Source organism: Apteryx mantelli, chromosome 34 (assembly GCF_036417845.1).
Source record: "Apteryx mantelli isolate bAptMan1 chromosome 34, bAptMan1.hap1, whole genome shotgun sequence".
NCBI classification, from domain to species: Eukaryota; Metazoa; Chordata; class Aves; order Apterygiformes; family Apterygidae; genus Apteryx; species Apteryx mantelli.
Window position 1 is genome coordinate 1,992,680 of NC_090011.1, and position 20,197 is coordinate 2,012,876.

Genomic DNA, 20,197 nt, shown 5'->3' on the forward strand with positions numbered 1-20,197 from the left:
TAGGCCTGCTCCCAGCACTCCTGGCGTTCCCAGCGTTCCCAGGTCTCCCAGCAGGCCTGCTCCTGGCATTCCCAGCATTCCAGCGCTCCCAGCAGGCCCATTCCCAGCACTCCCAGCGTCCCAGCAGGCCTGTTCCCAGCATTCCCAGTGCTCCCAGCAGGCCCATTCCCAGCTCTCTCAGTAGACCCATTCCCAGCATTCCAGTGCTCCCAGCAGGCCCGTTCCCAGCAGCACAGTTCTCCCAACAGGCCCATTCTCAGTGCTCCCAGCAGGCCCGTTCCCCAGCGCTCCCAGCGTTCCCAGCAGGCCCGTTCGCCAGCAGCTCCCAAGCGTTCCCCAGCTCTCCCAGCGCTCCCAGCAGGCCCAGCATTCCCGGCGCTCCGGGCGGGGCGCACCGACGACGCGGAGGCGCAGGCTGGCCGTGTCCTCCATGTTCTCGATGCGCACGCTCAGCTCGTACTGGCCCGAGTGCTGCCGCCCGGCCGCCCGGATGAAGAACACCGTGTCCAGCTCCGACGTGCGGATGTTCACGTCCCTCGGCCAGCGGCTGCCCCTCCTTGCTCCAGGTCACCTGCGGCCGCGGCTTCCCCTGCGCGTCGTCCCCCCCGGCAGCGTCACCCCCTGCTCCGGTGACCTCCGAGGGGTCCCGGGGGCTGCCGGTGTCCCCAAAAGTGCTCCGGGGGCCACCGGCATCCCCAAAGGTGCTCCAAGGATCGTGGGTGTCCCCAAAAGTGCCCCAAGGGCCACAAGGGTCCTCAAAGGGGCCCCAAGGGATCGTGGGTGTCCCCAAAAGTGCCCCAAGGGCCACCGGCATCCCAAAGGTGCTCAAGGGATCACGGGTGTCCCCAAAAGCGCCCCAGGGGCCACCAGCATCCCAAAGGTGCCCCAAGGGATCGTGGGTGCCCCCAAAAGTGCCCCAAGGGCCACAAGTGTCCCCAAAGGTGCCCCAAGGAATCATGGGTGTCCCCAAAAGTGCCCTGGGAGCCATGAGTGTCCCCCAAAGGTGCCCCAAGGGATCACGGGTGTCCCCCCAAAAGTGCTCCAAGGGCCACAAGTGTCCCCAAAGGTGCCCCAAGGGATCATGGGTGTCCCCAAAAGTGCCCCAAGGACCATGAGTGTCCCCAAAGGTGCCCCGGGGGGGCTGCGAGCTTCCCCCCCGCGGTGCCCCGGGCGCTCACCTGGAAGGGGATGACGATGGTTCACCTGCTCCCCCACCTTCCTCACGTAGGTTTGCCGGAGCTGCCGGGGACAGGCGGATCTTGGGGCGCTCTGCGGACAGAGGAGCCGCGCGGGGGTGAGCCCGGACACCCCCCCCCCACCCCCAAACCACCCACCACCCTTGGGTGCTGCCTGCCCGCCCCCCCCCCCGCGGCACCCACCCACGATCTCCCGGATGGTGACGGGCTGCAGCATGGTGGCCGGGGGGGCTCTTGCCGGCGATGTTGACGCCGATGACGCGGAAGAGCAGCTTCTCGCCCGTCGGCAGCCCCTTGGCCGTGAAGCCGCAGCGCTCCACCAGCTCCGTGTTGGCCGGGATCCACTCGTCCGCTGCGGCGGGCCGGGGGGGGGGCCGGGAGGGGGCAGGGGATTAGCGGGGTGCGGGATTAGGGGCATGGGATTAGGGGGATATGGGATTGGGGGGGCACGGGGTTGGTGGTATGGGGTTGGGGGCACGGGATTAGGGGGGTATGGGATTACCCGGGTGTGGGGATTGGAGAGATATGGGATTAAGAGGGCACGGGATTAGGGGGGGCATGGGATTAGGGGGTATGGGATTAGGGGAGCATGGGATTAGGGGGCACAGGATTAGGGGGCGTATGGGATTGGGGTATGGGACTAGGGGGATATGGGATCAGCAGGGTACGGGGTTGGTGGTATGGGATTTGGGGCATGGGATTAGGGGGCATGGGATTTGGGCAAGGGATTAGGGGGTACAGGGTTGGGGGTATGGATTAGGGGCCATGGGACTGGGAAGATGGAATTGGGGGTATGGGAGTAGGGGGGATGGGAATATGGGATTAGAGGGCACAGGGTTGAGGGCACAGAGTTGGGGTCATATGGGATTAGGGGGGCACAGGATAAGGGTATGGGATTGGGCATGGGATTAGGAGGTATGGGATTAGGGAGCACAGGATTGGGGGCAGGGGATTAGGGGGGCAGGGGCTTATGGGGCTGGGGGCAGGGTCGTGGGGGGCAGGACGGGGGGGGGCAGGAGAGTCAGGCCGTGCCCACGGCCGAGGGCTCGGGGCGGGGGAGGTGTCATCGTCCCCCCTGTCCCCCCGCCGTGGGGCAGACCCCCCCCCGTCCCCCCCCCCGCCGTGGGGCGCCCCACTCACAGCCCTCGCGGCAGTACTCCACCAGGTAGCCGTCTCGATGCCGCCCGCGCCCAACCGATCGGGCGGGCGCCACTTGAGGGTGGCCGTGGTGTCGGTGACGTCCTCCAGCGTCAGGTGGGTGGGCTCGCTCGTGGGGGCTGCGGGACGGCGGGGTGGGGGGCGGCGCCGTGAGCCCCCCACCCCCCCCACCCCGGGGCGGCCCCAGACCCCCCGGGGGGGCCCCAACCGCCAGGGGGGCCCCAAAACCACCATGGGTGCCCCAAATCCTCATGGATGCTCTTAGACCCCATGGATGCTCTTAGACCCCCATGGGTGCCCCCAAACCTCCATGATGCTCCTAGACCCCATGGGTGCTCCTAGGCCCCGTGGGTGCCCCAGACCCTCATGGGTGCCCCCAAACCCCCATGGATGCTCCTAGACCCCATGGGTGCCCCCAAACCCCCAGGGGTGCCCCCAAACCCCCATGGATGCTCCTAGACCTCATGGGTGCTCCAGACCCTCATGGGTGCCACCAAACCCCCATGGATGCTCCTAGACCCCATGGGTGCCCTCAAACCCCATGGGTGCCCCCAAACCCCCATGGGTGCTCCTAGATCCCATGGATGCCCCCAAACCCCCATGGATGCTCCTAGACCTCATGGGTGCCCCAGACCCTCATGGGTGCCCCCAAACCTCCATGGGTGCCCCCAAACCCCCATGGGTGCTCCTAGACCTCATGGGTGCCCCCAAACCCCCATGGGTGCCCCCAAACCCCCATGGATGCTTCTAGACCCCATGGGTGCCCCCAAACCCCCATGGATGCTCCTAGGCCCCATAGGTGCTCCTAGACCCCATGGGTGCTCCTAGGCCCCATGGGTGCCCCAGACCCTCATGGGTGCCCCCAAACCCCCAGGGGTGCCCCAAAACCTCCAGGGGTGCCCCCAAACCCCCTCCTGAACCCCCCCAAACCACTTCTGCTCTCTCCACAGGAAGCCCCAGCGCCCACAGCAGGTCACCCCAGACCTCCAGCAGGACCCCCAGACCCCAGGAGAACCCCCCAAACCTTCTCCCCGACCACCAACGCCCCTCCTGAACCCCCCCAAACCCCCTCTGCTCTCTCCGCAGGACCCCCCAACCCCACAGCAGGACCCCCAGACCCCCAGGAGAACCCCCCAAACCTTCTCCTGACCACCAACGCGCCCTCCTGAACCCCCCCAACCCCCCTCTGCTCTCTCCACAGGACCCCCCAACCCCACAGCAGGACCCCCAGACCCCCAGGAGAACCTCCCAAACCTTCTCCCCGACCACCAAACCCTGTCCTGAACCCCCCAAACCCCCTCTGCTCTCTCCGCAGGACCCCCAACCCCACAGCAGGTCACCCCAGACCTCCAGCAGGACCCCCAGACCCCCAGGAGAACCCCCCAAACCTTCTCCCCGACCACCAGCGCCCCTCCTGAACCCCCCCAACCCCCCTCTGCTCTCTCCGCAGGACCCCCCAACCCCACGGCAGGACCCCCAGACCTCCAGAAGGACCCCAGACCCCCAGACAAACCCCCCAAACCTTCTCCCCGACCACCAACGCCCCTCCTGAACCCCCCCATACCCCCTCTGCTCTCTCCGCAGGACCCCCCAAGCCCACGGCAGGACCCCCCCCACCACCACTGCCGCCGCGCCCCCCCACCGATGGGCATGAAGGGCTGCGTGTTGTGGCTGGGCTGGGAGATGCCGATGGCGTTGACGGCGAAGACCCGCATCTCGTAGAGGATGCCCTCGATCATCTTGGTGGACTCGTAGGTGGTGTCCGTTGTAGACCTCGAAGTTGAGCTTCATCCAGCGCATGGAGCCCTTCTTCTTGCGCGCTCGATGAGGTAGCCTGGAAGGGGGGGGGGGGTGCGCGTGTGCAGGGGACACGTGAGGGACACGTGAGGGACACGCGTGTGCGGGGGCAGGAGGACGGCGGCCCTTCGGGGACCGCGTCACTCACCCGTCACGGGTTGTCCCCCGTCGTACTTGGGCGGCTCCCAGACCAGCACGGCCCAGTCCTCCCCCACGGACATGACGCGCACCGCCTCGGGGGGGTCGGGCACGTCTGCGGGGACACGCAGGACGCCCGGGGACGCCCGCTGGCACGCGGGCACACGGGGACGTGGTCCCTCTGTCCCCAGCCGCCTCGTGTCCCTGTCCCCTTGTTTCCAGCCACCCCGAGTCCTTGTCCCCAGCCACCTCGTGTCCCTGTCCCTGTCCCCAGCCACCCCAAGTCATGGTCTCCAGCCACCCCATGTCCCTGTCCCCAACCAGCCCCTGTCCCCACATCCCTGTCCCCAGCCACCCCGTGTCCCTGTCCTTGTCCCCAGCCACCTCGTGTCCCTGTCCCCAACCAGACCCTGTCCCCAGCCACCCTGTGTCCCTGTCCCCAGCCACGTGTCCCTGTCCCCAGCCAGCCCTGTGTTCCCCCAGTCCTCATGTCCCCATTCCCGTTCCCCCATCCTTGTCCCCAGCCAGCCCCCGTCCCCCATGTCCCTGTCCCCAGCCACCTTGTGTCCCCCTCCCCAGCCAGCCCCGTGTCCCCGTCCCCGTCCCCCCCCCTTACCGACCACCTTGACGAAGAGGGTGGCCGAGTCCTCGCCCACGGGGTTCGTCACCTTGATGGTGTAACGCGCCTCGTCCCCCCGCTCAGCGCTCTCGATGACGAAGCTGCTCAGCTCCTTCTTCTCCTCGATGTGGGCCCGGCCCTCCTTCTCCACGAACACCTGGGGCGTGGGGACACGTGGCGCAGGGACGCGGGGGACACGGGAATGCGGGGGACGCGGCACGGGGACGCGGGGGACACGGGAACGCAGGGGGCGTGGGGACGTAGGGACATGGCATGGAGCACGCGGATGTATTGGGGGGACATGGGGACATGGCACAGGGACACGAGGGACACAGGGATGCATCAGGGGGACGCGGGGGACACGTCACGGGGACGCAGGGGACACGGGGACGCAGCACAGGGCCATAGCATGACATGGGGGCACAGGGATGCATCAGGGGAAGTGGGGACACGTCATGAGGGCACGGACATGGGGACACAGCACAGGGGACATGGGGATGCGGCATGGGGACACGCGGATGCATCGGGGGACGTGGGGACTTGTCATGGGGACACTAGGGACACAGGGATGCAGCACAGGGACATGGGGATGTGGCATGGGGACACACGGATGCATCAGGGGGACGTGGGGACACGTCACGGGGACACGGGACACAGGGACGCAGCACAGGGACATGGGGATGTGGCATGGGGACACACGGATGCATCGGGGGACATGGGGACTCGTCATGGGGACACTAGGGACACAGGGATGCAGCACAGGGACATGGGGATGTGGCATGGGGACACACGGATGCATCAGGGGACATGGGAACATGGCATGGGGACACAAAGGACATGGGATGTGGCACAGGGGCACAGGGATGCATTGGGGATGTGGGGACAGGTCATGGGGACACAAAGGACATGGGGACATGGCATGGGGGCACAGGGATGCATCAGGGGGGCGCAGGGACACATCACGGGGACACTAGGGACACAGAGACGCAGCACAGGGACATGGGGATGTGGCATGGGGACACACGGATGCATTGGGGGGACGTGGGGACTCATCATGGGGACACTAGGGACACAGGGATGCAGCACAGGGACATGGGGACATGGCATGGGGACACAAAGGACATGGGGATGTGGCACGGGGGCATGGGGATGCATTGGGATGTGGGGACAGGTCATGGGGACACAAGGGACATGGGGATGTGGCACGGGGGCATGGGGATGCATCAGGAGGACGCGGGGACATGTCACGGGGACGCAGGGGACACGGGGACGCAGCACAGGGCCATAGCATGACATGGGGGCACAGGGATGCATCAGGGGGACGTGGGGACACGTCACGGGGACACGGGACTACGGGGGACGCAACACAGGGACATGGGGACGTGGCATGGGGACACGTGGATGCATCGGGGGGACGTGGGGACTCGTCACGGGGACACAAGGGTCACGGGGACACGGCACGAGGACGCGTCGGGGATGCGGGGACACGGCGCAGGGACCCAAAGCCCACGGGGAGGCAGTGCGGGGTGGCAGCCCGGGGCAGGGCACGAGGACCCGCCGGGGACGCGTCGGGGACACGTTGGGGACATGTCGGGGACGCGGCGCGCTCACCTCGTCACCCTTCATCCAGGTGACGGTGGGCGCGGGCTCGCCCGAGATGGGCACGTCGAGGCGCAGCTTGTTGCCCGCCACCACCACGATGGTGTTCTCGGCCGTCTTCCCGAGCAGTCCAGGTGGATCTTGGGGGGCTCTGGGGGGGGGGACACGGGGGACGCGGGGGGCCGTGAGCTTCCCCTGACGGTGCCCTGCGGCCCCGACCCCCCCCCGGTCACGCCGTGTCCCCCCCGTACCCCTATTTTTGTCACCCCCCCCCCGGCTCACCTTGCTTCGGGACGTACTCGACCTTGATCTCTGCGGCACAGGGAGCAAAGGGTTAACGGGACGGCGGGGACCCCCCCCCCCAGTGCCACTGGTGTCCCCAAATGGTGCCCCCGGGACCCCCTGAATGCCACAAGTGTCCCCAAATGGCGCCCCTGGACCCTCCCCCCCCACCGGGTGCTGTCAGCGTCCCCCCAAAGGGGCTCTAGGACCCTCCTAATGCTACCGGTGTCCCCGGATTGCGCCCTGGGCCCCCCCCAGCACCGCGAGTGTCCCCAAAGGGCACCCGGGGACCCCCCCCCAGTGCTGCCAGCATCTCCAGATGGCACCCAGGAATCCCCCCAGGGACTCCCAGCACTGCGAGTGTCCCCAAATGGGACCCTGGGACCTCCCCCAGGGACCCCAAAGGGCACCCAGGGACCCCCAGCACCATGAGTGTCCCCAAAGGGCACCCAGGGACCCCCCCCAGCACCACAAGTGTCCCCAAAGGGCCCCCAGGGACCCCTCCAGGGACCCCAAAGGGCACCCAGGGACCCCCAGCACCACGAGTGTCCCCAAATGTCACCCTGGGACCCCTCCCAGTGCTGCCAGTGTCCCCAAAGGGCACCCAGGGACCCCAAAGCACACCTGGAGACCCCCCCCCCAGGGACCCCAAAGGGCACCCAGGGACCCCCCCAGCACCACGAGTGTCCCCAAATGTCACCCTGGGACCCCTCCCCAGCACTGCCAGTGTCCCAAAGGGCACCCAGGGACCCCAAAGGACACCTGGAGACCCCCCCCCAGGACCCCAAAGGGCACCCAGGGACCCCCAGCACCACGAGTGTCCCCAAATGTCACCCTGGGACCCCTCCCAGTGCTGCCAGTGTCCCCAAAGGGCACCCAGGGACCCCCAAAGCACACCTGGAGACCCCCCCCCAGGGACCCCAAAGGGCCTCCAGGGACCTCAAAGGACACCCAGGGACCCCCCCGGGGACCCCCCGCCCGGCGCCACGAGCTTCCCCGCAGGGTGCCGGATGGGTGGGGGGGGGGGGGGAGTTCCGCACCCAGGAAGTTGAGCTTGGCGGAGAGGGAGAGCGCGTAGCCGTCGGGGGATGAAGGTGTAGTCGGCCTCGTCCTCGGGGCGCACGTCGTCGATGACCAGCTTGTGGAACCTGGGGGCGCCCGGGGGGTGGGGTGGGGTGGGTGGGTGCTGCGAGCTTCCCCCGCGCGGTGCCCCCGGGGGGGGGGGGGGGGGGCGCTGCGAGCTTCCCCCGCGCGGTGCCGCCGCCCCACCTGCCGCTGTGGGAGATGTGGATGCGCTTGCTGGGCCGCACCTCGACGCCGTTCTTGTACCACTTGCCCGTGACCTTCTCGTCGGACACCTCGCACTTGAAGACCGCCTGCTCCGTGGCCTTCACCGTCAGGTCCGCGATGTCCTGCAGCACCTCCAGCTTCTTTTCTGGGGGGGGGGGGAGACGGTTTTTTTTGGGGGGGGGGAGGTGGGCACCCCTTGCCCTACACCCCAGGGACCTCCCAGGGGGTCACAGGGTCCCCAACGGACCTCCTGGACACCTTCATCACCCCTGGGAACGCCTCGAGATACCCATAAGGGATCTCCTGGACATCTCCCTGCACTCCTGGGACCCCCGCGGGGACTTCTGGACACCCTCATCACGCCCGGGAACCCCTCCAGATACCCCAAGGGATCTCCTGGACATCCCCCTGCACCCCTGGGACCCCGCTGGGACCTCCTGGACACCCTCATCACCCCTGGGATCCCCTCAAGATATCCCAAGGATCTTCTGGACATCCCCCACACTCCTGGGACCCCGTGGAGACCTCTGGGCACCCCCATCACCCCTGGGAACCCCTCCAGATACCCCAAGGATCTCCTGGACATCCCCCTGCATCCCTGGGACACCCACGGGGACCACAGAGTCCCTACGGGACCTCCTGGACACCCCCATCACCCCCTAAACACCCTCCAGGCCCCCCCCACCTTCCACAATGATCTCGGCCTCGCTCTCGCCCCCGTTGGTCATGATCTTGTAGCGCCCGTGTCCTCCTTGCTGGCCTCGTTGATGATGAGGTAGTGCTTCTTCCCGTCCTTCTTGAAGCGGTACTTGAAGGTCTCCTCCCGCGTGAGCTCCACCCCGTCCTTCATCCTGCGGATGGACCCGCAACGCGTGGGCGCACGGACCCGCGACGGCGAGCGGGGGCCACGCGGGGTAGCGGGCACAAGTGCGTGCACAGCAGGGATGGGCACGGACTGGGGAACTTGGGATGGACATGGGATGGCAAGCGTGGACACACGGACACACAGGGGGCGCGGACACGCAACAGCAGGTATGGACGTGCAGGAGGTGGGTTTGGACAGGCGATGGTGGGGATGGACACGTGATAGTGAACACGGACACGCACATGACAGGGATCAAAACGTGGTGGTGTGGATGGACATGCAGATGGCAGGGATGGACATGGGATGGTGGGGATAGAAATGGGATGGTGGGGATGGACATGGAGACGGCAGGGATGGACATAAGATGGTGGGGATGGACACAGAGATGGCAGGGATGGACACATGATGCTAAGCATGGACATGCAGATGGCAACAATGGACACGGGATGGTGGAGATGGACACGGGATGGTGGGCACGGACACACAGCTGAGGGGGACGGACCGGAGACAGACGGGCACAGAGACGCGCGGACACGAGGAACGGCCGCACGCCGGGGACCCGTTACCACATCACTTGGGCTCCCTCCTCGGACACCTCGGCCTCCAGCACCACGCGGTCGCCCCACGAAGACCTGCTGGTCCTCCAGGCCCTTGGCGACGGTCACAGGTGGCTCTGGAGGGGGGGGGGACGCCGGGTGGGGCGTCAGACGCGGGGTCCCCCCCCGCCGCGGGGCCACCGACCGCCGCGGGGCCACGCTCACCCTTGACGAAGAGCTCGGTGAAGCACTTCTCGTCGTTGACGCGACACTCGTAGGCGGCGTCATCGGCCAGCGAGCACTTGTGGATGGTGAGGATGCGCTTGAGGCCCACGTTCTCGAACACGTATCTGGGGGGGGACACGGACGCGGGAGGACACACGGTGGGGAGAGCAACGGGGAGACGCGGGGACACGGGGATGTGGGGGACATGGAAGGGACATGGAAGGGACATGGAGGACACGGACACGGGAGGAGACATGGGGGGACATGGGGATGTGGGGGACATGGGATCGGGGGGACACAGGGACGTGGACATGGGAGGGACGTGGAGGACACACAAGGGGACACAGGGATGTGGGGGACATGGAAGGGACATGGAGGACACGGACACGGGAGGAGACATGGGGGGGACACAGAGATGTGGGGACATGGGACACGGGGACATAAGGACATGGGAGGGATGTGGAGAACACACAAAGGACACAGGGATGTGGGGACATGGAAGACACAGGGACACAGGAGGAGACATGGGACACGGGGATGTGGGGGACATGGGACACACAGAGGGGACATGGGGACACAAGGACATGGACATGGGAGGGACGTGGAGGACACACAAGGGGAACACGGGGATGTGGGGAACATGGAAGGGACACGGAGGACACAGGGACATGGGAGGAGACATGGGGGGACACGGGGGACACATGGGGGGACACGAGGGGGGGAACACAGAGTCAGAGCCAGGGCAGGAGCCCCCATGGGTCCTCGCAGACCCCCAGGCCCCCTCCTGCCCCCCAAATCCCCCTCCTGCCCCATTCCAGCCCCCCAATAGCTCCCCCTCCTGCCCCCCAAGAGCCCCCCCAGCCCTCATCCTGCCCCCCAATACCTCTCTTCTGCCCCCCAGTACCCCTCTCCTGCCCCACTCCCGCCCTTCCTGCCCCCCAGAACCTCCTCCTGCCCCCCAAACCTCCTCTTCTACCCTCCTGCCCCACTCCAGCCCCCCAATACCATCCTCCTGCCCCACTCGGGACCCTCCTGCCCACTATGTCCCCCTCCTGCCTCCCAACCACCCCCTGCAAACCACCCTCCCTGCCCCCCAATCCCCGCCGCCCCCGGCGCCCCGTACTTGGTGCTGGGCTTGAGCAGCTGCCGTTCTTGTACCACTTGAGGGGCAGGTCGGGGGCGCTGAGCTCCACCACCAGCTTGATCTTGTTGCCCTTGTCCACCTGGTACGCCGGGTCCAGCTTGCGGACGAAGGCTGTGGCGCCCCGTCACCGCGGGGCCCCGGCGCCCCTCACCGTCCCCCAGCCCCACGGCTCGCCGGGCCCCCCGCCCGGCCCGCCACGGTCCCCCCGTGTCCCCAGCCCCGTGTCCGTGTGTCCTCGTGGTCACCCTTCCCCAGCCCTCCATGGTCCTCCATGTCCACCATCCCCATGTCCTCCATCCCCATGGCCTCCTTCCCCAGCTCTCCATGGTCCCCCGTGTCCTCCAGCCCCCTGTCAGTGTGTCCCCATGGTCCTCCTTCCCCAGCCCTCCATGGTCCTCCATGTCCACCATCCCCATGGCCTCCTTCTCCAGCTCTCCATGTCCCCCATGTCCCCCAGCCCCATGTCCGTGTGTCCTCATGGTCCCCTTCCTCAGCCCTCCACGGTCCTCCATGTTCACCATCCCCATGGTCTCCTTCCCAGCCCGCCACGGTCCCCTGTGTCCCCCAGCCCTGTGTCCGTGTGTCCTCATGGTCACCCTTCCCCAGCTCTCCATAGTCCTCCATGTCCCCCAGCCCCATAGCCTCCTTCCCCCAGCTCTCCATAGTCCTCCATGTCCCCCAGCCCCATAGCCTCCTTCCCCAGCTCTCCATGGTCCCCCCGTGTCCCCCATTCCCATGTCCACGTGTCCCCATGGTCACCCTTCCCCAGCCCTCCATGGTTCCCTGTGTCCGCCATCCCCATGGCCTCCTTCCCCAACCCTCCATGGTCCCCCATGGCCCTATGTCCACCATCCCCATGTCCATGTGTCCCCATGGTCCCCCTTCCCCAACCCTCCATGGTCCCCCATGTCCCCATGTCCACCATCCCCATATCCATGTGTCCCCATGGTTCTCCTTCCTCAGCCCTCCATGGTTCCCTATGTCCACTGTGTCCCCCAGTCCCATATCCCCATGTCCCCCCATGTCCCTCCACATCCCCGTGTCCCTCAACATCCCTTGTGTCCCCATATCCCTGTGTCCCCCCATGTCCCCTGTGCCCCGAGGTCCCTTGTTGTCCCCATCTCCTCCTGCGTCCCTCCACATCCCTGTGTCCCCAGGTCCCTCATTGTCCCCCCATCCGCCCAGCCTCATGCCCCCGTGTCCCCCCACGTCCCTCCGCATCCCCACGTCCCCGTGTCCCCCCCGCATCCCCCTTGTCCGGGCACCTTCGCTCTTCTTGGGCTCCACCTTGATCTTCTTGAGGCGCTTGAGCATGCCGCGGAGGTCGGTGATGCCGTACTGGAAGGCGATGCGCTCGTACTCGCTCTTCTTGGTGACGCCCCTTGAGCAGCTCCCAGATCTCCGGCGGGAAGGGGTCGTCCTCGTCCTTCTTCTTCTTCTTCTCCTCCGCCTGGCCCTCCCTGCGGCACCGGCGGGGCCTCGTACGCGCACGGCTCCTCGTGCGTGCACCTTGCACGGCCTCGCACGCGCACGGCTCCTCGTGCGGCCTCGTGCGTGCACCTCGCATGGCCTTGCACGCGCACAGCTCCTTGCATGATCTCATGCGTGCACCTTGTGCAGCCTTGCACGTGTTCACCCGCTTGCATGGCTTCGTGCACGCCCGTTGCACAGCCTTGCACGCGCACAGCCCCTCGCACAGCCTCACGTGTGCCCCTTGCACGGCCTCGCACGTGCACAGCTCCTTGCATGCCCTTGTGCACCCTCGCACATCCTCACGCACCCTCACACGCCCTCGGGCACCCACGCACGCCCTCGCCACCCTTGCACACCCTCACACACCCTCATGCACCCTCGCGCACCCTCGCACACCCTCATGCACCCTCACACACCCTCACGCGCCCTTGCACGCACTCATGCACCTTCGCACGTCCTTGCACACCGCACACCCTCATGCACCCTCGCACACCCTCACGCACCCTTGCACGCCTTTGCACACCCTCATGCACCCTCGTGCACCCTCGTGCACCTCGTGCACCCTTGCACACCCTCATGCACCCTCACACACCCTTGCACACCCTCACACGCCCTTGAACACCCTCACATGCCCTCATGCACTCTCGCACACCCTCGCACACCTTCACACACCCTCATGCACCCTCGCACACCCTCACACACTCTCGCACACTCTCGCACACCCCTCGCGCACCCTCGCACACCCTCGCGCGCCCTCGCACACCCTCCGCACGAGCACCCACCGCTTCTTGAGCAGCCCGCTGAAGTCCAGCTCCCCGGCGGCGTCGCTCTTGGCTTCACCCCTGAGGGGAGACGGGGGGGGGCGGTGGGTGTTGGGGGGCCCCGGGGGGGTCCCAAGGGGTGCGAGGGGCTTGGGGGGGCCCCCGAGGTGTTTTGGGGGTCGGGGGGGACCCCAGGGGTGTGCTGGGGTTTGGGGGGGGTCCCCAGCAATGGGGTTTGGGGGGTCCCAGGGTACGATGGGGTTCGGGGGGGTCCCCAGGATGTTTTGGGGGTCGGGGGGGTCCCCAGCAATGGGGTTTGGGGGGTCCCAGTGTACAATGGGGTTCGGGGGGGTCCCCAAAGTGCTTCGGGGGTCGGGGGGTCCCCAGCGATGGGGTTTGGGGGGGCCCCAAGGTACGGTGGGGTTCAGGGGGTCCCAGAGACGAGAGCAGATTTGAGGGGGGTCCCCTGGGGCAGTTGGGTTTCGAGGGGGGGGTCCCAAGGGTGAGAGGGGGTTCGGGGGGGGGTCCCCAAGGTCTGCTGGGGTTTGGGGGGGGTCCCGGGGTGAAGTGGGGATCAGAGGGAGCCCCCCAAGGTGTTTTGGGGTTGGGGGGGGTCCCCAGTCCATGGGGATGGTCTGGGGGGGGGCCCCAGTCTGTGCTGGGGTTCGGGGGGGGTCCCCCAGTCTATAGGGGTTTTTGGGGGGGGTCCTCGGTTCTTGGGGGGGGGGGGGGCCGCACTCACGTCCGTTTGAAAGCCTGCAGCACGTTGTCCTTGTCATTGGGGCGGGGGGCTGCCGGACAGACAGGGGGACGTGAGACCCCCCCACACACACTCCACGTCGTTCCCCCCCCCCCCCACCTCCCCAAACGGCTCCAGGGCCAGGCCCGGCCTGGGGGGGGGGGGTCCCCCGGGGGGGGGACCCAGGTGCGGGGAGTCCTGAGGGGGTCCTAAGTCTGGGGAGATCCCGGGGGGGGGGGTCCCAGGGGGACCTGGGTCTGGGGGGGTCTGGGGGGGTCCCGGAGGGGGGTCCTGGGGGGGTCCCAGGTGTCCCAGGGAGGTCCTGGGGGGGGGATCCCGGGTCTGGGGGGGTCTTGAAGGGTCCTGGGGTTCCTGGGAGAGGTCCCGGGGGGGGGGGGTCCCGGGTCTGGGGGGGTCCTGGAGGGTCCCAGGAGGGTCCTGGGTCTGGGGGGGTCCTGGAGGGTCTCAGGGATCCTGGGGGGGTCCCAGGGGGGTCCCAGGTGTCCCGGGAGGGTCCTGGGGGGGGGATCCCGGGTCTGGGGGGGTCCCAGGGGTCCTGGGGGGGTCCTGGGGGGAGGTCCCGGGTCTGGGGGGGTCTTGGAGGGTCCCGGGGGTCCTGGGAGAGGTCCCGGGGGGGGGGTCCTGGTTCTGGGGGGGGTCCTGGAGGGTCTCAGGGATCCTGGGGGGGGTCCCAGGGGGGTCCCAGGTGTCCCGGGAGGGTCCTGGGGGGGGATCCCGGGTCTGGGGGGGTCCCAGGGGTCCGGGGGGGGAGGTCCCGGGTCTGGGGGGGTCTTGGAGGATCCCAGGTGTCCCAGGAAGGTCCTGGGGGGGTCCCAGGGGGGTCCCGGGTCTGGGGGGGGTCCCGGGGAGGTCCGGGGGGGGCCCCGCTCACCCTCCACGTCGATGTTGAAGGAGCAGCTGTCCTTCTTGTCCTTGGCCGTCACCTCGCAGCGATAGTCGCCCCGGTCGCCGATCGCCACCTTGCTGATGTGCAGCTCGAAGGTGTACGTCTGCCGCGCGCCACCGACACGCCACCGACACGCCACCGACGCGCCAGGGACACGCACCCACCGACACAGCACAGGTACAGCAAGGACACAGCAAAAACATGCCAGGGACATGCCAGGGACACGGTGCCAACGCAGCAAGGACACACCACCGACATGGCACAGACACGGCACAGACATGGCAAGGACACGCCACAACATGCCAAGGACACGCCACGCACACGGCAAGGACACGGATAGAGAGAGAGCAAGAGGGGGGAAACACGGGCAGGGACGTGGTGAGGGACACGGCGGGAAGGGCACCCGGTGCCTCCCAGCGCCTCCCAGCGCCTCCCAGTGCCTTCCAGAGCCCCTAGTCTCTCCCAGCGCCTCCCAGCGTCTCCCAGTGCCTCCCAGCGTCTCCCAGCGTCTCCCAGTGCCTTCCAGAGCCCCCTAAGTCTCTCCCGGTGCCTCCCAGTTCCCCCAAAACTCTCCCACTTGCTTCCCACTCCCTCCAGTTTCTCCCAGTCCCTCCAAGCCTCTCCCAGTGTCCCCAGTCCCTCCCAGTGCCCCCCAGTGCCCCCAGTCTCCCCCAGTGCTCCCAGTCTCCCCCAGTGTCCCCAGCTTCTCCCAGTGCCCCCCCCAATACTACCCTAGACTCTCCCAGCGCTACCCAGTCTCTCCAGTACCTCCCAGTGCTGTCTCAGTGCCTCCCGGTGCCCCCCCAGTGCCTCCCAGTGCCCCCCCCAGCGCTGCCCCCAGTGCCTCCCAGTCCCTCCCAGTGCCCCCCAGTGCCTCCCAGTGCCGCCCCAGTGCCTCCCAGTGCCCCCCCCAGTGCTGCCCCAGTGCCTCTCAGTCCCTCCCAGTGCCGCCCAGTGCCTCCCAGTGCCCCCCAGTGCCCCCCAGTGCCTCCCGGTGCCCCCCCAGTGCCTCCCAGTGCCTCCCGGTGCCCCCCCAGTGCCTCCCAGTGCCTCCCAGTGCCCCCCCAGTGCTACCCCAGCGCCTCCCAGTCCCTCCCAGTGCCCCCCAGTGCCTCCCAGTGCCCCCCCCAGTGCCGCCCCAGTGCCTCCTGGTGCCCCCCCAGTGCCTCCCAGTGCCCCCCCCAGTGCCGCCCCAGTGCCTCCCAGTGCCCCCCCCAGTGCCCCCCAGTGCCGCCACCTGGCTGTCCTTGTCGAAGGCCTCCCTTGAACTGGAAGCGGGCGCCGCTCTTGCTGCCCAGCTCCAGCCACTTGCCCTTGAACCACTTCACCGTCGGCTTGGCCGCCAGCTGCGCCCCGGCCACGCGGGCCACCGCCACCACGTCCTTGCCTGGGGACACCGCGGCGCGTCACCCCGGCGACCCACGGACACCCCACGGGGACCCCCGCCACCCCACGGCCACCCACGGGGACACACGGACACCCCATGGGGACACACGGCCGCGGGGGACCCCCAGATCCCAGCCACGCGGGCCACCGCCACCGCGTCCTTCCCTGGGGACACCCCAAGGTGTCACCCCAGGGACCGCCCATGACCCACAGCCACCCCACGGCGACCCCGTAGGGATCCTAAGGCCCCCCCCAGCCCCATGGGGACCCCCAGGACCCTCCACAGCCCCCCCAGGACCCCCCCAAATCCATGGGGACCCCTGGGACCCTTCTCCAGCCCCCTGGGGATCCCCCCAGGACCCCCCCCAGCCCCCCAGGGACCCCCCAGGACCCTTCTCCAGCCCCCCAGGACCCCCCCAACCCCACGGGGACCCCCCCAGGACCCCCCCAGCCCCACAGAGACCCCCCCAGGACCCTTCTCCAGCCCCCCGGGACCCCCCCAGCCTCACGGGGACCCCCCCGGGCCCCCCCCCCCCCCAAACCTACCGCTGTCCACGAGGATGTTCTGGGGCTTGCGCAGGAAGAGCCCGTCGGGGTCGCACACCTCGGGGGGGTGGAGGTCGTCTGCGCGGCAGGGGGGTCAAAGGGGGGGGGGGGGGACACGCGCCGGGGGGGGGACACGTGCCGGGGGGGGGGACACACACATGGGGGGGGGGGACGCGCCGGCTCCTCACCCAGGGAGTCATCCTTGCTGTCTGCAACGCAACGGGGGGGTTAGAGGCACCCCCAACCTGAGCCCCCCCCCCCCAAGGACCCTGAGCCCAAGGCTGCCCCCCCCCAATGGCAACCCTGACCCCCCCCCAGCACCCTGGACCCCCCCCCCCAGCACCCTGACCCCGAACCTGACACCCCCACAGCACCCTGACCCCCCCCCTCCAGCACCCTGACCCCGAACCTGACTCCCCCACAGCACCCTGACCCCCCCCCTCCAGCACCCTGACGCCCTCCCAGGCACCCTGACCCCAAAGTCGCCCCCCCAATGGCACCCTGACCCCCCCCCCCAGGCACCCTGACCCCAAAGTTGCCCCCCCATGGCACCTGACCCCCCCCGGGCACCCTGACCCCAAAGTTGCCCCCCTCAATGGCACCCTGCTCTCCCCCGGGGGCACCCTAACCCCCACCCTGCCCCCCCAGGCACCCTGACCCCAAAGTTGCCCCCCCCAATGGCACCCTGACCCCCCCCACAGCACCCTGACCCCGAACCTGAGCCCCCCCCCCAGGCACCCTGACCCCAAAGTTGCCCCCCCCCCAATGGCACCTTGACCCCCCCCCACAGCACCCTGACCCTGACCCTGAGCCCCCCCCCCAGGCACCCTGACCCCAAAGTTGCCCCCCCCCATGGCACCCTGACCCCCCTGGGCACCCTGACCCCCCCCAGCACCCTGACCCCAAAGTCGCCCCCCCCAATGGCACCTTGACCCCCCCCCCCACAGCACCCTGACCCTGAACCTGAGCCCCCCCCCCAGGCACCCTGACCCCAAAGTTGCCCCCCCATGGCACCCTGACCCCCCCTGGGCACCCTGACCCCAAAGTTGCCCCCCCCAATGGCACCTTGACCCCCCCCACAGCACCCTGACCCCGAACCTGAGCCCCTCCCCAGGCACCCTGACCCCAAAGTTGCCCCCCCCAATGGCACCTTGACCCCCCCCCACAGCACCCTGACCCTGAACCTGAGCCCCCCCCCAGGCACCCTGACCCCAAAGTTGCCCCCCCATGGCACCCTGACCCCCCCCGGGCACCCTGACCCCCCCCCAGCACCCTGACCCCAAAGCTGGCCCCCCCCCGGAGCACCCTGCCCCTCCCCAGCACCCTGCCCCCCCCCCGGGCACCCAGCCCCCCCCCGACCTTTCGGGGGCTCCTGCTCCGCTCCCTCTTTCTGCTCCTTTTTCTCCTCCGCTTTTTTCTCCTCCTTTTTTTCCTTCTTTTCCTCCTTTTTCGCCTCCTTTTTGGCAGCTGGGTGGGGGCGGGAGAGGGGGTGAGACCCTCCCCCCCCCCGGGGGGCAAATACCCCCCCCGGGGGCAATTGCCCCCTCCCAGTCCTTCTCCCCACCCCTAGGGGCAACTAGCTCCCCCCTGGGGCAATTATCCCTCCCCCAGGGGCAACTATGCCCCCCCCGGGGCAATTGCCCCCCCCGGCTCCTTCCCCCCCCCCACCAGGGGCAATTACTCCCCTAAATCTTTCATTTCTGGTCCCAAGATTTGCCCCCCCCCAGGTTCTTCCCCCCCTACCAGGGGCAATTACCCCCCCCGGGTCCTCCTGCCGCCAGCAATTGCCCCCCCAGGGTATTTGCCCACCCCAAGGGCACAACATACCATGGGGGGCAAATAACACCCGGGGGGGGGCAAATGGCATGTTGGGGGGGGGAATGACACATCAAGGGGACAAATGGCACCTTGGAGAAGGCAAATAACACCGGGGGGGGGCAAATAACACCCTGAGGCAGATAAATGGCACTTCAGGGGGGGCAAATGACACCCCGGGGAGGGCAAATAACGCCCTGGGGGGGGGGGGCAAACGACACCGGGGGGGGGGAATGACAAGTCAGCACAGAAAATGACACCCCAGGGGACCAATAACGCCCGGGGGGGGGGTAAATGACACCTGGGGGGGGGGTAAATGACACCCTGAAGGAGGTAAATGACACCCGGGGGGGGGTAAATGACACCTCGGGGACACCCGGGGGGGGGGCCCGGGGGGGCCAGGCCGGGGGGGGGGGCGCTGGCACCCAGGGGAGCCCTATATAAGGCCGGGATTCGTCTCCGACCCCCCCCCCCCCCCCCGTAAATAACCCGGGGCCGGGGCTCAGCTGTCACCGGGCTCATGTCACCGCAGGGGGGGGGACACGGGGACATGGGGACACCGGGGGGGGGGGAACCGGTCTGAAACCCCCCCCCTCGAAAGCCACCCCGCGTCCCGTTGTCCCCCCCCCCCCACCCATGCTTGGTGTCATCCTCTCCCCCTCTGCAGGGTGTCCCCCCCCCTCGGTGTCACCCCCCCCGGTGTCCTCGTGTGTCCCCCCCCCCCCGGGCTGATTTAGTGGCCGCCACCTGCGGGTGCCCTTTCGGGGCGGCTCACGTGGGCACCCGAAATCTGACCCCCCCTTCCCCCCCCCCCACGGGGTAACCCGAGCCCGGCTCCCCGCACACGCGTGTGCCGGCACACGCGTGTCACCGTCCCCCCCCGCAGGACACACGCGTGTCACCGTCCCCCCCCCCCGCAGGGCACACGCGTGTGCGGAGCAGCGGCGCCGCTTGCACACGCGTGTGCAAACCCCCCCCCCAAAGTGTCCCCAAATACCCCCAAACCCAACTGCCCCCCCCCAGCCATGTCCTCCTGCCCCTGCCAGGGACAATTGCCCCCCCCAACTGCTTCTGCCCCAAATAGGGGCAATTCCCCCCCCAGGTCCTTCTGCCCCTGCCTGGGGCAATTGCTCCCCCCACAGTCCCTCTCCCCCCCACCAGGAGTAGTTGCCCCCCCCCCCACAGTCCTTCTGCCCCCATCAGGGGCAATTGCCCCCCCTTCTCCCCCTGCCAGGGGCAAGTCGTGTCCCCCCCCACCCCGAGTCTTCCTGCCCCTACCAGGAGCAATTGCCCCCCCCCAAAGTCCTTTTCCTTCCACCAACAGCAATCACCCCCCCCCAATGCTTTTGCCCCTGCCTGGGGCAATTGCCCCCCCCCCAGCTAATTGCCCCCCCCCCCGCCCTACCGGCCTTGGGGGGTTCGGGCATGGCTGCGCAGTGCCGGGCTCCGGCTCGGCTCCGGCTGCTCCGGGCGGCTCCGGCCCTATAAAGCCCCGGGCCCCCCCCCGGGCCCCCCCCTGCCCGGCCCCCCGGCCAAAAATACCCCCCCCCCCGGCCCAGGGACACCCCAGGCCGGGCCTGTGGGGGGGGGCACGGGGGGGGGTGAGAGGGGTTTAGGGGGGGGGATTAGCCCCTGGGGGGGGGGGAATTGCTCTCTGGGGGGGGGGGATTGCTCCATGCTTTCTCTAGGAATTACCCCGGGGGGGGGGGAAATTGTTCCCC

At 68.5% G+C, this 20,197-nt stretch overlaps 1 protein-coding gene across 1 annotated transcript; it reads right to left on the bottom strand.

The window, feature by feature from the left end:
- Positions 1-177: 177 nt before the first annotated feature.
- MYBPC2 (myosin binding protein C2) lies at positions 178-19,985 on the bottom strand. The gene is given in 36 exon segments (XM_067314283.1): positions 178-540; positions 542-589; positions 1,179-1,196; positions 1,198-1,248; positions 1,250-1,269; positions 1,380-1,425; positions 1,427-1,548; positions 2,337-2,370; positions 2,373-2,473; positions 3,997-4,120; positions 4,122-4,174; positions 4,288-4,404; positions 4,906-5,065; positions 6,520-6,623; positions 6,626-6,658; positions 6,790-6,819; positions 7,830-7,875; positions 7,877-7,937; positions 8,059-8,224; positions 8,765-8,821; positions 8,824-8,930; positions 9,511-9,566; positions 9,568-9,617; positions 9,706-9,830; positions 10,829-10,850; positions 10,853-10,960; positions 12,115-12,229; positions 12,231-12,309; positions 13,105-13,164; positions 13,826-13,874; positions 14,715-14,832; positions 15,929-16,116; positions 16,662-16,739; positions 16,850-16,870; positions 18,021-18,128; positions 19,882-19,985. Coding segments are annotated over 36 exon segments (3,060 nt in total). The 5' UTR covers positions 19,904-19,985.
- Between the last annotated feature and the right edge of the window lie 212 nt (positions 19,986-20,197).